Raw genomic sequence first — 13,681 nt, forward strand, 5'->3', positions numbered from 1 at the left:
ATCAAAGAGGCAACTAAGGTGGAATTTTTTCCCCTCCATCCTCCCCTACTATCTTTTGAGAATCCATATAATCTGAGCTTGATTGTGTTTGCATTTCAGATGAGAAATGTCGTAGCTTCATTGAGCTTTCACCCCCCGCAGAGAGAGGTAAGAATGAGTCTTTTCTTTTTCTCACTAGCATTGTCCAATGCACCGTCTAGAGAGTGGGGAACTTCTGCAGGCTGAGAGGGTGCTGTAGGTACCTAAAGGGTTGGGTAAAATCCTGGCCTATTGAAGTCAAAGTACTGAAGATTTCACCCCAAATGTCTACCCAAAAAGCTAGAAATCTAAACCTTCCTCACATAATTTCTGGTACTTCCTGCTGTCAGCCCAACTGGAAATGTGGCAAAGACAGCCTCTTTTGCTGTGTTTCAACATGTCTAATCCTGGTCATAACCTAGAATGCACACAGGCAATCGGTGTACATGATAAATAGTAACAGAGCTGTACCATCGACTCGACATATGATCTTGGGCAAGTCACTTCTGTCAAAAATTTGAAACATGGCCACAATTTTGGGTGCTTTAATTTTTGGGTCCCAACCTGAGACACTCGAGTTCTGAATTTCAGTCATTCTGAGCATCCACTACTCCAGCTGAATAGGAGCAGTGGGTGATCAGAACATCTATAAATTGGACCCTAAGGGTGAAATCCTACTCTCACTGAAGCCAATGGCAAAACTTCCATTGACTTCAAGGCCACTATTTCGGGGTACCCACTTTTGAAAATGTTGGTCCTACTTTCTCTTTAAAATCGTGATAATAATGCATACCCCACCTTTGTAATGCACCTTGAAATCTACGGAAGAGAAACGGAATATGTGAGCAAAGAATTCTTAGTATTAACAAGCTACTTTCCCAGATGCATGCAAGAGGCCTGCTTTCATTCTTAGTTTGAGTCAGAAATCTCTACTGTAGGTGTCAAAATATAAAACACATAGACAGGGCCTGTGGCCAGATTTCCATGGGCTGCTGTGCAGGGCCGAGTTTGCTGTGGGTTAGGATCTGTGCAAGGGAGGGGAGTTTTGTGTTTTGTTGTAGAGGGATTGAGTTCTGGTGGCAGTCAGGGAGACAGTAAATTGCTGTTTTGTTTTATCCTGTTACATTAATAAATATATACATCTACCCTGGTCTCCTTGGGAATAACAAATCTGTATTTTTACTGATGGCACTTGTTAATTAAAAACTGACCTGTAGTCACAACGGGAGCTATTTCTACTGGGTAATTTAAATGTTTGTGCTTTGCCTATCCCCACCCAACTTTGCATGGATACATTATTCAAGCACAAGGTCATCTTCCTAGTCTTTCAGTATTAATTAGTTTTAACAGAGTAGTGTGTGTTATCCATGATCCACTACTAGGCTCAATCCTTCCTCACAATAGGATTCCCTACCACTGTAAAGGAACAGGCAGAAAGCTTGTTGTATTTAAATTACAGTCATTAATTATTCTAACAGGTAGAACTACAGGCTAAGTCAACTCTACAACAGATGGACCAAAACCAAGAGTGGGAATTACTTGTGAACTTACAGAATGGAAAATGATATCCAGAAACAATTATGCAAGAACTTAGTATAACTAGATGCTTCCTGCTCCTTATCAAAACCTGAACTGCAGAATAGGGAGACGAGTCTCCCAGCTCACCTTGAACTTCTCCTGCATTGGGTCTATATGGCTTATTTGGAAACAACCCAGTGATCACTTTTCCTTCACTGGAGTAGTAGCAGGGAGGAGCTGGACAACTGGAGTCTTCAGCCCTCCTTAGCTCGAGGCTTACAAGGCAGCTCAGGCTTTCCCCATACAATCACTTTCCACCAGCTCCAGGGAGTTGGCACTCACGTTCTTGGCTCAAAGCCAGACTCCTGATGCATAAGAGCTCAGCTTCTGTGCTCAAAGGCAGTCCTGTTCGAGCCTTGTTATTTAGCCAAGGCTGAAAAGAAGCTTCTGGAACTGGCATTCCTGGTCTCCCAGGTGACACTGTGATGTCACCTGTCATCTAAGATTCCAAACTCCATCACAGTCCAAACTAAGGCTTTTGCTAATTGCACAGGGGATGAAACAGAGCTCCCAAATGTTTGATTTTCAAATGGTCTTGTACAGATCCTAATTAGTATCCATAATATTTTATATAATTGGAGTAGCTTAGAACATCCTGTAGGAGAGCAGAATAATGTCTATAGAAGTTAGGAGATACACTGTACGCTACACTATTTAATACAATATCCACATCTGTTATTATATAGTACAATATAAAATTAGAGATGGGGTGCCAAATCTTGGCTGCATTCCATCCCCTTTTCACTTCAGAAAAACAACTGATCCTCCCCATCTGGAAATGGGTGAAGGGGGAAGGGGACTCCTTGGGTGGCATAGGGTCATGCCAGAGGTGGGTATGTTGGGAGGAGGAGGGAGTGTAGCTGACATTCACCGGCCTCTGGCTAATTTGAGCTATGGGTCAGTCCTAAAGCCACCTTCCCCCTCCCTTGCAGTGAAAGGTACAGCTCAATTTCAGGGCTAGGGTGTCTATTAGTAGTAATGGTGGTTAGAGCAGGGGACTGGGAGACAGTCGATCCCAGTACAGAGATGTTACAGGACCCCTGTGTATAAGATCATCTCCTACTTTTCTGAGCTCTACTCAACTGCCCTAGATGTACCTGTGTAGAGGATCCACACAAGACCTATGCATATAATTTAAACCCTAATTTGAAGGCTTAAGTGGTATATACGTCCTCTTCAGGCCATCTGCACAGGGGTGAATGTCATCCCTGCAGAATGGCCACATTCTTTTTAGCCAGTGTTTGGCTATTCACTCCACATTGCTCAGCGGGATGTGGGGTATGTCTGGAGTCTTCTCTCTCTCCCCAGTTATGGTGGGGATCCTTTGGGGGGTCAGGGTCAGGAGGGCTGTGGCAGATCATGACCCCATTTTGTGCTGACTCAGAGAGGTCTCTTCTTTCCTCTGGTTTGTGGCAGGAATCCTGTGGCTGTCGTTGGGGTCAGAGATGGTCTACATCAGCTTGCTGCTCATTAGTTTCATCCTGCTGCTGATAGAAATGCTGTACTCTGGGAATCCAGTCTGCGGGCTGAAGCTCAACGCCTTCGCTGCTGTCTCCTCTGTGCTGTCTGGTTGGTGCTCCACTGCAGACACGGGGTCATGAAAGCATTCTGGGGTGGCAGCACAAGTGGCTCAGGGCAGGGAGTGAAACTCATCAAGGAAAGGATTCAAGAAATCCTTTAGGGAAGAAAGTGCAGCCAAGACCTCACACATTCATTAGCCTCAGAGTGACAATGGGGGGCAAAAGGGGAAAGGGGCAATGGAGAGAATGTGAGAGTGAGAGGGAAGGAAATGGGCAGCGTTGAGGAGAATAATGAGGAATTAGAGGAGAGACAATGACACAGGGTGGGCGAACAGGGCCCAAGGGTGGAGATTACTTAGCTGCTGAACCTGCTGAGTGGAAGGATGGATTTGGTTCTAAGCCTTAGTTCCTAGACAGAAGAACAAATCAGCTGGCCCTGGCCTCCACTGTGACAATTGTGCCTTCCTGTCCTCTTGCTTTAGGCCTGCTGGGGATGGTGGCTCACATGATGTACTCACAAGTCTTCCAAGCAACTGTCAATCTGGGGCCAGAGGACTGGAGACCGCACTCGTGGGACTATGGCTGGGCTTTCTAGTACGTGAACTGTGAGGCTCTCCACATCCTTATGGCTGTAGGCTTCAGTCACACTCCACCTCTCCAGAACTCCTCTACTTAGCCCCCTTGCCCTTGAAGACAGCTCCAATATGGCTTCCCCAGTGCTGCTTCTCTGTCATCCTTAGGTGTTTACCTCAACCCTTGTCTCACACGGGTTAATGTAATAGATCTGGGATGGAGGAGAACCAGCTAGGTCACATCTGTCCACTCCCCTGACTCAGTGCAGGATTGCTCCCTGAAACATATATTCCCCAGAGTTTTTTGTCCAGTCCAATTTTAAATGAACCAGGATATGGAGCTTCCACCCCTTACCTTGAGAAACTATCCTACAGTTTAATAGACCTCCCTATTTCAGAAGCTCAGTCATGCCTCTGCTGCTGCTGAGCATGCTGCTGTGGCTACACAGCTATTTATACTCATGCTAGCTCAATGAGAGTTCATGTGAGTATGTGTACACGAGCAGGGGAAATCACACCCCTCGTTCATAGTGCACACGTAGCCTAAACGCCAACTTCTCCAGCAGCACAGTGCCCCCTGACAGCATACTAGGGCACTGGCTTAGTACTGAGTCAGAGGGGCAAGCATCACCAAATTAAGTTCCCGATGTTCCCTGCTTAGTCCATGTAAATACCAACCAGGCCCAATCCTGCTGAGCTTGTGCAATCTGACGACCACCTAGAGCTGCGGGCTAGAGTAAGTGCCCTGACCTTCACTACCAGCCATTTCTCTAGAATTGGATTCATCCATCCTCTCCATTTCATCATGGTTTGCTCATAAAACTGACACATTCCCGCATTTGAATATAAACAGGGGCAAGCTTATCACATCCCATATGGCCCATCTGAACCCATCAATGTGAATGGTTTAGGTGTTGTTTTGCATCTTGTCTATAAACTCGTGCCTAGAAACTACAGGGCCTGGCGCTCTGTTGAAATGATTCACCAGAATCCCTCCTTTCCTGTGGTTTCACAATCTGTCTCCATTGCCACCTTCTACATGGGCCTCCTGTTGCTTGCATCAGTCAGTATAACACTTTTTCTGTAATTATGAGTCTGCAGTCCTGACCATAGTCACCTTAATGCTAAATCCAGCATACTTCTCCATATACAGCATCATAACGGCTCTACAAAGTTCCATCACCACTTATGCACAGTGCAAGATCCTCCTCATAAATGTAGTGAACATGCATTAAGGAAGCTGGTACTGGTGCATCCAAGATACTGAGCACAGTGTCTACTGCTCACTGTTGTCCCTATACAGTCATAAGTCACAGGAACATTGTCTCTTCCACAGGATAACAGGAGCCACCTATTTAAGAGGGAAATAGGCATAGTGCTAGAGAACATGCATATAGTGGCGATAATGGTGTTTTGAGGGTATGGTTCAAGGAGGTGTTGGGAAACTCTGGGATTGAGGGACACAACCGGAACACAAAACCTTTCAGACTTGATCAGAACACTGGTGCATTACATTTGGGATCCTTCTTCTAGCAGTGGCTAATACCTAGTGCTTTGGAGGAACACAGAACTCCAATAAAAGCGTCTGGCCAACGGTGCTATCTTGCAGGGCTAGGAGGGAAGCAGGAAGGTTCTTTCCTGACCCAGACAGTGATCAGTTTATAGCTTGAAGCATGAGATTAGATTAGCAGAACTACATTATTGGCCATAAAATGATCCAGACCTTATTAAATCTAGTTGCAATGTTTGGCTTTGGAACCTCTGGCTGCATTGTATTCCACTGACTGTCTGGTTATTGTGTGAAGTATTTTTTGCATTGGTTTTAAGTTTACTTGCCATTAACTTCAAATCAATTTCAGGTCAAAGTATGGGACAGTATAAAAAAGATGGCCTGATCAGTTTTCCCTGTGCCCTTCTCAATCTCTTCTCTGAGAAGTCCCTCACTTCTGCCACTCTAAATAATCTTATTTACATATTTCATCTCTGCAAGCCTAGCTGCCCTGATGTGGAGCTTCTTAGTCTCAGCTCTGTTTCAAAATAATGTGATCAAAACTGAACACAAACGATTAACATTGTTCTGTCCAGTTTTCCAAAATGCCATTTTAACTGCAGTTGCATGCTGGGCAGTATCCTCAGTGATCTATGATGAGTCCTGAGTATTTATTCCTTGGAAAATCCTGCAGTTTCAAACCTAGATACACATAAAAAGTTTATTTTTAGGGTTTGTTTTCCATGTATGTAATATTGGCTTACTTGAATGTGAAAGGTTATTTTCTTTCTGTAATGATCCTATGAAAAGACCATATCAAAAGCTATTTGAAAACAAGACAAAACAAAGTATCCAACAGGTGCCACAGAGCATGGTTAATGTAACTGAAGACCGCAAAATGAACAAGATACTCAGGATCTCCCTGGCTGGCCTGTTACTCTAAGGGGTCTGCCTCGGGATCATGCTTTCCAGGTGCAGATTTTCCAGCGTCCTCCTGTCATTTTCTCTCGCTGCATCCACTTTTTTCCTTACGGCATTTTCCCCCACCTCTTTCTTTACTGTATGTTATGGATGTAGCAACATTTTACTCCATTGTTTGGGGGAAGGGAAGGGTAACGGAGGCAGGATAAAGCTCAAGGGCTAGAATGGTTTGGGTCTGGGCTACAGCTCTCGTCTATTTAGTTGATGTCCATCTCCAGTTAGTGGCCTCTGCCTGGTGTTCCAGAAGAAGGCCATTAGCTCCTTGCAATGCATCTGGTTCATTTCTTGACGCCATCATACTTCTCCGACAGTGGAAGACTTTATTAAGGTCCTCATTGCATGTGCTGTTCTCCTTCCCCTCTTATAGCATGGCCTGGGCCTCCTTCACCTGCTGCATGGCCTCTGCTGTTACCACTCTCAACACTTACACCAAGACCGTGCTGGAGTTCAAGCGTAACCATATCAAAGGCTACGACGGGAGCATCAAGGACCAGCCACAGCACCACCAGTGCTTCATGCAGCAGCAGCACCACAGGGAGCAGATGAGCAGCTACTACCAGCAGAGAGACAAGCCCCTCCGCTCCGTCTCAGAGGGGGTCGACTTTTACTCCGAGCTGCAGCAGAAGGTGCTACAGCAGGAACCTGAGTTAGACGAGGTCTTGGGACAGTCCGTGGGGGAAGACCACTGTTAGGGAGTGGGGAGCAGGCTGTTTGGGAAGCGGTAGGGAGATTGAGATCTGAACCAAATACTAGTATCAATGTTAACAAGTTCCCTAGGGTTCTGGTTCCTTTCTTTAACGCTTCCGGGGGGCTGGGAGGAGGGGAAGGCATGTGGTCACCGCTATCGATGTCTCTGGGCAGCACTGCAGGGACACTCACAGTGACATTGTGGCTTGTCCTACTAGAGCTGGTCTGCTCTCTTGAGGGCAATGGTACCATGTGAGTTGGGAATGGTAAACGCACAGGCCCTTTCCACTGGAAACTGTTATGCCACCTGTATCCTGAGGCTCCCGTGCTGCCACAGGGGTGCTATGGGAGCCATTCCAATGCCAACAGTACCACAAAAATGGAAAGGGTACACCCAGGGGGACAGTACCAGTTGTCAGCAATTATAATGGTGAGAGTCTGGAACTTTCCTTTTGATCATGGCATTTTGACCTCCATGTTAATAAACCCCTAAGGCTTTGGGCTATGTATGCCCAGCTCTATTTGCCACACAACTTGAAATGGGTCCCATTTTTCAAAACACCCAGTGCGCTGCAGAATGTCACGTCTGGCCCTTTTGAGTTAAACTGGCTCCAGACCCTCCCCCAGAACAGCCAGAGAAATCGCTTCAAACCAGGAGTTTCCCACTGGAACAGGGATAGAAAGAGGGTCTCATTCTGCACTTGCCTTCCAGTCACCTCTTCCCTCCTCCACCCACCAATCCCCCTTTTAAAGCACCCATCACCTCTGGCCAAGTCCTGTCTGCTCCCGTGCCCTCTGAGGCGCCCTTCTACACACTGTGCACCCAACCTCCTTCTCTTTGGGGCTCCCGTCTATGCTCCTTGCTCCATTCTTTCCCTCTTCAGGACGCCTGTCCGTTTCGTTCCCACACAATCCCCTCAGAGGTGCAGTGGTGAGGTCCTGCTCGCTCTTCACTCCCCAAATGCCCTTGAGGGAGCCCTGCCCGTAACAAAAAGCAGTCTCCCTTCCAGGCTAAGGAAAACAACGGTCACACACAAAGGGGATATTGTACATGATATTTATTTGTTTCACTGCAGTTCACAGTTCCCAACAATATACAGACAGAGTCTTTATTCACAGCGGGAACGCATGGGAGAAATTCACAGTATGGGGGAGCTAGCATCACTGGACGTTGACTATCACGCCTAGGAGTTTAAGGAAGCACCTCAGGGGAATTACTCCTTCGGGTAGTGACCCACCAGCCTTTCCCAGCAAGATGGGGTGGGGGGGGGAGGAGGAAGCACATCCCTGTTCCTAACTTGCCTACTGGTCCTTACATTCAGCCACTACCAGCCAGCCCGATTTACAAACCAACCAACACATATAAACACCACACCCAGCTAGAAGAGAACAGAGGCCGGGCAGGCGCCAGGACCAGAGCTCCTTGTTACAGTTGTGCTAATATTTACAAAGCTATTTACACACAAATACCATTAAACATATACAGACTGTTCAAAGGCTCTGGCATTAATAAGAAGAGGCCCAAGGCCCAGCCTCGGGGTTGCAGCTACCCCTGAAGAGACTGCACAGAAGCATTTCACTGGAAAGAGAGCAAGAGAAACAAGCAGTGGGGAGCTGGGCCAAGAGCCCAGGGTACAGAGCCAACCACACCCATAGCTCATGTGCCCTTTTAAAAGGAGGTGCCAAACTGTGCCCTCTCCTCAGCACTAAGAAAAGAAGAACTGGAGGAAAACAAAGGGGACATACTAGCTGGAGGAGAGAAAAATGTACCAAGCAGCAGCCAATTGGCCACTTTACAGCTACAGTTGCTTGGCTCTGCCAAATGTAAAGGGCCAGCCTGAGAGAGGCATGCTGGGAAACCAGTTCCTATAAGAGGGCACCCTGCAGCGGGGAAAGTTAGTAGGGGCCAGACATCACCAAGGAGGCATTGTCCCTATGTCACAGGAGGCTTTACGGACACACTCCAGAATTGGAGCACAGGCCATCGCACACCCCGAGACACAGAGATTACATTTCATAGAATTAAAATATACTGGGGACAGATCTGGCTTTTGCACTGCGAGGAAGGTTGGGGGGAAAGTGATAATATAAAGCCCATCTTAATCCTCTCCTGATTCTGGGGCAGCTGGGAGTAGCACAGGTCCCCACTGTTAAGTCAGAGCAGCCTTCTGGCTATTCTAACTTATGCTACCTGGTGATGGCCATAAAGGACCAAAACTGCAGCTTGGGATCAGTTCAGAAAAGGGTCTCCTGGCTCTACCCCCTGCCTCCAGCCCCTCCTCCTATGCAAGAAGCAAGAGGGTTCAGAAAAGCCTTTACACCATCTGAGGAACCACTTCACACTGCTGAGATATTCCTGGGGCCACATATCCAGGCTAGAGTCTGCCAGAGGCATGGCACAAAGTGGTTGCACTCCCCTGTTCCTAAGGATCTGGCCCACTTCAGTTAACAAATTTGCTTTGGGATCCAAATGGTGTGATGTTCTTGTGAATATTGGGCATGTTTCTACGGAGCTCTGGGCCCGCAAACAAAGCAAGGGGAAAGGGCGACCTAGGAATGGGGAGCCGCTCCACCAACTACTTCAACCTGGTTGGGCGGGACAATTGGAGTGGGGACATGGAACCTTTCTCCTCTGGAGCACACGTTCCCAACCTGCCAAGGGCACAGAGGGCTGGACGGTTCAGGAGACTGGGAACTGGACATGGAAAAGTGGAGTGGCCTGGTGACTGTAAAATAAAGAGGTAGGACAGCTGGTGGAGCCTCCGTGACCAGCCCTGCCACATATGAGCCAGGCAGAGGCTCCACTACAAAAATAAAGAGATTAGAGCAGAATGGCAGGAAATGCTGGATGGATACAAATGGGAGCTTCCTGGAACCAGTTCATAAATTAAACATACAAAAATATACATGTATCTATTCAGAGCTCTACCGCTCTGCCTTCTCATTTCCATGTTACCCGGAAGGAAGCATGCAGGCAGGGTGTGGGGGGGAAGGGGTCACACACAGTTGCTCCCAGTGGTGGCATCTGGCAATGGCAAACCCGGCCCTGCCATTCCACAGCAAGCGGGGGGTGGGGACAGAGAGAGTGCTCAGTCCCCACTCCCTGGGCACAGCGGACGTCCTGAGGAATCGCCGAGCAGCTCCCCGTGCCCCACCCAGACCACACGTCTACCTGGCTATTGAAACTTGATGGGCCAACATGCTAGAACTGGAGAAAGAGAGAAAAGTCATCAGCCAGGCAGAGAAACGGGCTCATGGCCAGGACTCTACTAGCCCCAAGTCCAGGCAGGGGACCCCTGCCTTCCCCATGTTCCCCACTGACCTTCGTCCCCTCCCCAGCTACCATCCCCTGTCCTTGTCCTGCTCCCAAGACTCCTCCAGTCCAACTGTCACGTCCTAACTTCCAAAGCATCTGCAGGCCCTGACAATCCACTCAATTTACGCTCGAAGGGATGGCATCCTGCAAATGCCAGCGCAGAAAGATCCCGACCCTTGCCCATGAGGGGAGGGGCACTGCCCAGTCTGACCCCTGTGACTTAGCAAAGATTCCCTCTGAGTTGTCTCACCTTGTGAGGAAAATCAATAAATTTCAGCCTGGAGAGGAATCTCCTCACTTCCCCACGGCTGATTTTTGGGGTGGTCTCCATCAGCGGCACCATTCGGCTCTGAGTGAGCATGGCCCACCGCAGGCTCAGCTTACTGACCAACAGCAGGCCCGGCTGGTTTTCGGAGGTAGGGCTCGTTGTCACGGTGATGTAAAACGCATCTTTTTGGAGATCGTTAATTCCAACTGATTGATAAGAAAGGGAGAGAAAATACTGGTGAACACTGAGAAAATTACACCCTTCAGGCAAAAGCTTATAGTCTTCACTCAGCCAAGATTCCCACTGACTTCAGTGTGAGTCATGTCTGGGTGAGGGTCTGTTTACACCGCAGTCAGAGATGTGACTGCAGCATATGTAGACACACCCGAGCTAGCTTTGATCTAATTGGCTCCACTAACAACAGCAGTGGTAGCACAGGCTAGCCGCTTGAGTCCATACTCAGGGCCCCAAACCGGGCTGTTTAGCTTGTGCTGCCATAGTTGCATTGCTACGGTGCTGGAGCTAGCTGGATCAGAGCTAGCTCGGGTATGTCTACATGTGCTGCAGTCACACCTCTGACGGCAGCGTAGACAGACCCTGTGTAGGGACTGTGGATCTTTAGTCACATATAAATTTGGATCATTCTGTTCAAAAATCTCGAAGGTGGAAATCTGCAGTGGAAATAAATTGCAATGCAGATCAGAATAGGAAGTTTGAAACTCGACTGGCATTTGAGAGTCTCATGCTGGCAGCTACACATACTTGCATAAAGTAATACATTCTGAGGAGCCTCTCATTCCCAAATCTTAAGGCGCCTTACAAACATTAATCCTCTGTACTCCTGTAAGTAGGCATTTGAGAGAGACACGGTGAGGTGATATCTTTTATTGTACCAGCTTCTGCTGGTGAGAGAGACAAACTTTCAAGCTTACACGGAGCTCTTCTGCAGGTCAGTAGGCATTTTATTCATTTTACAGACAGGGAAATGGGCACCAAGGCAGGGAGGGTAACAGACTTGTCCAAAGCCCCATAATGAATAGAATAATCTGAACAAAACCCAGGAACAACCATCTCCAATTCCCTGCTCTAACAACAAATTTACACTTACTTTCAAGGTGGCCATTTATTTCAACAGTGCTATGAATATTAAAACCATTATGCCCCAGCAGATTTGTTTGTGGCATATCTAGCATTGGGCCCCAGCTCCTGGCACACTAGATTCAATGCCAGTTCATCTAATCCCGTATCTTGCCTCCTGCCACACCAGCCAGGCCACTATTGGTGCAACTGGTCTGGTATGCTCCCTTGGGTGTCCAGCTGATGCTCTTAGGAGGTAGTTTAAACTCCCACATTCCACTTCCCTGATTGTGTAATTTTGTATGGAGGCAAATCCAGGTTTAACCATCCAAGGAAAAACGAATATTTAAACAAAGTATTTAATTTCAATCACCTCTTCAAATGAATGAGGAGGAAGCAGAGCAGGTTCTTCCACATAACGCGAGGTGACCAGATGTCCCGATTTTATAGAGAAAGTCCCAATTTGGGGGCTTTTTCTTATATAGGCACCTATTACCTCCCACCCCCGTCTCGATTTTTCACACTTGCTGTCTGGTCACCCTGCATAGTGCAGAATAGGTGACTTTCTCGGGCACACCACTGGGGCAGCAAGACGATTGGATCTGATTCCTCTTGAAGTGAAATAAATACTGAAGAACTCCACTGAAATCAATGGATCTACTCCAAAGAAAAACCAATGTGAGACCAGAATCAGGCCCTTAGTGTTTATCATATGTTGAGTGATTTGGTGAGTTTTCTACTTGCCAACCTATAGACCTGGTGTTGGGCAAGAGAGTAGGAGTGGGAGTTGAACCTTGGTGGCGGTTTTCACTGCTTTTCTGTAGCTGGCCTATACTTGGTGGACACCAAGGGTCCTGCTTAACCTGAAGCACAGCAAAACCTCATACCATGTCACAGCCAACTTTTCCTTCAGAACAGGGAAGGGTTTTTAACATCCATTTGGCTTTCTTCAAGCTTCCCTTTGTTTCCCTTTGAGACAAGACTAAGCAGCACCCCATGCCCTTGTATACTTACTGGCTGAAGCAGTCACTGTGTCTGTTACATTGGTGAGGTCCAAAAGGATGGTAGGAAAGGTAGGGTGCAGAAGGTAGAGGTGGTGTAGCCCTGGATGCTTGTTTCTTGGGCCAGGCTCCTATTGGAAAGAAAGGCAGAAAAGGGATGGCTACATCTTCCACAACAACCCCTGCTTTGGAAGAAGCCTCCATTTGCTGAGAACCCCCATCTTACACTGACTGGCATGAGCTACAGTAATCATTCTTGATTTGCTGCTATGAAAAGCTCGGTTCTTCTCCAGGATGGACTCTCCTGCTCCAGAGGGAACCATTCACACACGAGGTCTCTCCCACAATGCTTTATCTCAGCTAGTCTCCCTTTTGATTGCACAGCTCTTCCACAGCAGCTGTCCCCAAAGCTCTTTCTCAGTATGAAAAGGAGCCCCTGGAGGATGTCTAGAAAAACGTGTGAGCCCAAGCAGCTTCTCTATGGACTCATGCTGAGGGAGGAGATGGGCAAAAGAAAGAAACATTCTGAGAACCCATCTCTCCGCCAGCCAGGGACAGCTGGTGAACTAGCTTAGGGGACTGGGACCACCACTGTGAGGCAAGAGGGCGGCAGGTGAGACTTTTGCAAATGCAACAGAAGCTATGGGAACTGGCACAACCATCCAGTAGGCAGGGACCACTGTAAGCCCAGCTACCAGGAGAACAAGTCACTAAAGCAAACAAGAATCCCTTCCTCAGAGAGCAAGTTGTCCACAGGCTCCTGCCCTGACAGACGGCTCTGTAGAAGCCGTAAAGCAGCAGTTATCAATTTTCTTTAGCTAGAACTCCTTTTGTGAGGCACTCCTCCACCCATCCCTATGTCCCTTCACGCCACACCCTGGCACATTTCTCGTTCCTTTCCCTCACTCTCTCTGTTCTTTTTTCCCCTTTCTTGTCTTCTGTCTATTTTTTGCTGTATATTTTTAAAGTTCTTTTTGCTCTTGTTCTTTTCCTCCCTTGCCACCCTCCTCTTGGGTGTTGCCCTCCATTGGTGGCTTCATAGTGCCAGGCTGCGCCTGCTCTTGCAAGCATGCTGAATAGCAGAAAAGGGAGGCTTGGCTTGGCAGGCTGCTGTCTGAGCTCATTCATGCGAGTTTTTCATGGGGCTGTCTCCATTAAGAACTGTCACAGGTGC

General features: G+C 47.7%; 2 protein-coding genes across 6 annotated transcripts in view; one reads left to right on the plus strand and one right to left on the minus strand.

The window, feature by feature from the left end:
- Positions 1-7,378, plus strand: part of GSG1 (germ cell associated 1) — a 40,600-nt gene extending 33,222 nt beyond the window's left edge. For all 4 annotated transcript variants that reach the window (XM_084625801.1, XM_084625799.1, XM_084625800.1 and 1 more), the window contains 4 exons: positions 100-147; positions 3,013-3,165; positions 3,599-3,710; positions 6,526-7,378. In XM_084625801.1, the coding sequence (XP_084481927.1) occupies positions 100-147; positions 3,013-3,165; positions 3,599-3,710; positions 6,526-6,850 (638 nt within the window). In that variant the 3' untranslated portion in view covers positions 6,851-7,378. The remainder of the gene's footprint in view (positions 1-99; positions 148-3,012; positions 3,166-3,598; positions 3,711-6,525) is intronic.
- A 510-nt stretch (positions 7,379-7,888) lies between these two features.
- FAM234B (family with sequence similarity 234 member B) overlaps positions 7,889-13,681 on the minus strand; it is a 28,531-nt gene continuing 22,738 nt past the window's right edge. For both annotated transcript variants that reach the window (XM_084617885.1, XM_084617886.1), the window contains exons 11-13: positions 12,521-12,638; positions 10,412-10,635; positions 7,889-10,053 (exon numbers count right to left, since the gene is read on the minus strand). In XM_084617885.1, the coding sequence (XP_084474011.1) occupies positions 10,048-10,053; positions 10,412-10,635; positions 12,521-12,638 (348 nt within the window). In that variant the 3' untranslated portion in view covers positions 7,889-10,047. The remainder of the gene's footprint in view (positions 10,054-10,411; positions 10,636-12,520; positions 12,639-13,681) is intronic.

Source organism: Lepidochelys olivacea (genome assembly GCF_965140295.1).
Source record: "Lepidochelys olivacea isolate rLepOli2 genome assembly, chromosome: 1".
Taxonomy (NCBI): Eukaryota; Metazoa; Chordata; order Testudines; family Cheloniidae; genus Lepidochelys; species Lepidochelys olivacea.